Genomic DNA, 2822 nt, shown 5'->3' with positions numbered 1-2822 from the left:
GAAGTTCTTTCTGGATATAAGTAGCAACAGGATTTAACCAAACCGTTATCCCCCATATATGACTGCCTCTAGCTTTAAATTTAAGGACTTGTGAAATTGCTAGTTAGAGACATGAAACATCTAAAAATGTCCCAGAAATAACCGTAAAATTAGGAATGAAGTTTTTTCTGAATCTAAGAAGCAGCTTGATTTAACCAAACCAATTCTTAATACACCAAGTAACACATAAATTTTGGGCTGATCCATACAATATTCTGAATTTAAAACTATCCTAGCATCAAAAGGCATGGGCTCTTCAACAAGTCAAAGATCACGTATGCTTGTTTCCATGTATGTTCTCGATTAATATGTCATGGTGGTACAGATACATTGCCACAAAGCTCAATAAAACCACAAATGAGGGGGGAAATATATAAAGACAACTGAAGTAAAAACCTCAATCACTATATTACATTTATTCTGTAATTCATATATATAACAGGGAACAATATCATATGAGTTTGAGCGTTTACAGTATGATCCAAGACCGCTATCAATTTATGGATTGCACAAGAAAAGAAAAAAAACACCCAATTGTCTTATACCTATAACAAATACATTTGACAAACCAATAATAATGACAAAATTCAAGCATTTATAACAGAAACTTTAAACATAAACCAAACCTATGTCCACAAAATTGTTTCTTCATGTGCAACTCACCTTTCATGGCTGGTGAAGTACTAATTTGTTGGTTGATTTTTTTCTGTCGGAAGCTGCGAAGAAGTACTATGTAAACCAACAGCCGGGGATGATGTCATGGTTTGGTATTGAGTAGCAAACTGGGGAGCATGAGCCTGAGAGTAGTATATTTGTGCATGTGTAGGATCAGAAAATTCATATGCATAATTGGTGTTAGCACGTGATGTAGGAGCAATTGGTTGAGAGGGATGGTGAATCTGAGAGTAGCCAACATATTGCTGCTGATGCTGGCCTGAAGTGATCTGAACCAATTGTGGAGTTCCCGCAGCTGCTGTTCTATATGCACCAGCAGTCATTTCAGGTTTGGAGGCAGGAGGATTTCCAGGATGGTTGTAAGCTGCAGCAGGAGCCGCCATGCTAGGAGCAGGAGGTGTTTGGGGTTGATTAGAAGGAACATTTGTTTGAGCAGACTCACTATAATTTGCTTGCTGGACTGGTAAATTGTAAGCTTGCGATGGTTGTCTAGAATGAACAAGGTAAACAGGGTACTGGTGCTCAAGAGCAGGGTGCGGAGGATGTGTTTGCTGCTGCGGCGGGTATATAGGATAATAAGATGTCATTGGCACAGGCCCGGAAGGCGTATGATGGATATATTGACTAGCATGTACATATTGTTGGGGCTGATACATTTGTTGATGCTGATCATACTGAACTGGCATTGCATATCCAGCATCCTGGACTTGCTGTTGTTGTACCTGAGCCCGATTATTCGGATCACTCTGCTTCATATCAACTGAATTAGCGGAAACCCTATTGTTCCCGGAATGAATTTGACCTGCTGGTTCTTGATAAAAGAAATGTCTTTGCCCAGACATCACACTACTCTCACTACATCAAATAAAATGACCAATTTGAGCATATATTTGAAAATTGACAAAGCTAAAACTTTTTTAGCTATATATTTTTACCTTGAAACTGAATTGGGGGAAGGCAAATCAGAAGGAAGAACAAGCTTTGGCTGCAATTGTGGAGGCTGCTGTTGCTGGGGCTGTGTTTGAACAGGATTTCTATAACCAACAGTAACCCCTTGTTCTGATCTCTCATCATCTGAGAAAATTCGATTACCGTAATCCCCACCAACAGCTACCGGCACACCGGAAAACACAGTTCCGACCACCGGAGCAGCTGGGGCAGGCGGTGAAGTCAAACCCATAAATCCCCCTTCTTCCTGCTTCTGCTCCACTTTACCTCCAACCCCTAACTGTGAAAACTGTTCCTCAATCCCAATCCTTTGATTCTCCTCCACATTAACCTTAATCGGCGGTAAACTCGTCAATGACGGTGTGGAAGAAGTCGACCCAAACGACGACGTCGTTTCTACCATCGGAGAATCCGGCACCGACTGAACATCATGAGCACTAATTTTCACATTCTTCGCACCAAATGATCCCTCCAATTGTCCATCCACACTCTTTACATTACAATTCCCAACATCATCATCAAGACCCAGAAGACAATTCACCGACGAAGACTCAGAAAACACCTTCGTTGTAGAAGTAGAAGTTGCCCCATTCAAAGCATGAACAAACCAATCCTCCGATTTGGTAGAACTTTGTAAAATTGACCCAATTGAAGAAACCGAATCAAATTCACTAGTGAATAGAAACACACGAATCCGTGAAGTTTTCGTAACACGATCGTATTCCTCGATCATATTCTCAAGGTCTTCATCGGTGGTAACAGAAATAAGCGAATCGAGGTCTTCATTTGGAAGCTGATATTTCAACCAAAACGGCCCTCCAGCCAAAAGGGTTTTCGAAAGCCGTGATGAAAGGTCAGAAAGAGAAGTATTTCGGTCGGTAACGAAGATTCGGGTATCCCCACCGATATAACAGAGGGATTTATCATGAGGTCGAGGGATGATATGTCCGCCGTAGCTACACATAAGACGAATCTTCCCGTTACTTCCTCCACCGCCGCCGGCGTGTGGGGGTTGTTGTTGCTGGTCATCCCAGGAATTGGTTTTCCGTGACTTTGGGGAGGAATCAACTGAGTTGGCGTAGTTGATATGTGACGCCGTCGGTGGTGGTGGTTGTGACATAGTTACGGCCACCGACGCCGCCGTGGCGCCGGCGGGGGCA

General features: G+C 42.5%; 1 protein-coding gene across 1 annotated transcript in view; it reads right to left on the bottom strand.

The window, feature by feature from the left end:
- Nucleotides 1-409: 409 nt before the first annotated feature.
- The window catches only part of LOC102587767 (activating signal cointegrator 1 complex subunit 2 homolog), a 2728-nt gene continuing 315 nt past the window's right edge, over nt 410-2822 (bottom strand). Inside the window, exons 2-3 of the mRNA XM_006360375.2 lie at nt 1650-2808; nt 410-1569 (exon numbers count right to left, since the gene is read on the bottom strand). Coding sequence (XP_006360437.1) covers nt 723-1569; nt 1650-2808 — 2006 coding nt within the window. The 3' untranslated portion in view covers nt 410-722. The remainder of the gene's footprint in view (nt 1570-1649; nt 2809-2822) is intronic.

Source organism: Solanum tuberosum, unplaced genomic scaffold, assembly GCF_000226075.1.
Source record: "Solanum tuberosum cultivar DM 1-3 516 R44 unplaced genomic scaffold, SolTub_3.0 scf00322, whole genome shotgun sequence".
Taxonomy (NCBI): Eukaryota; Viridiplantae; Streptophyta; class Magnoliopsida; order Solanales; family Solanaceae; genus Solanum; species Solanum tuberosum.
This window is presented reverse-complemented; position numbering and strand designations above follow the sequence as displayed.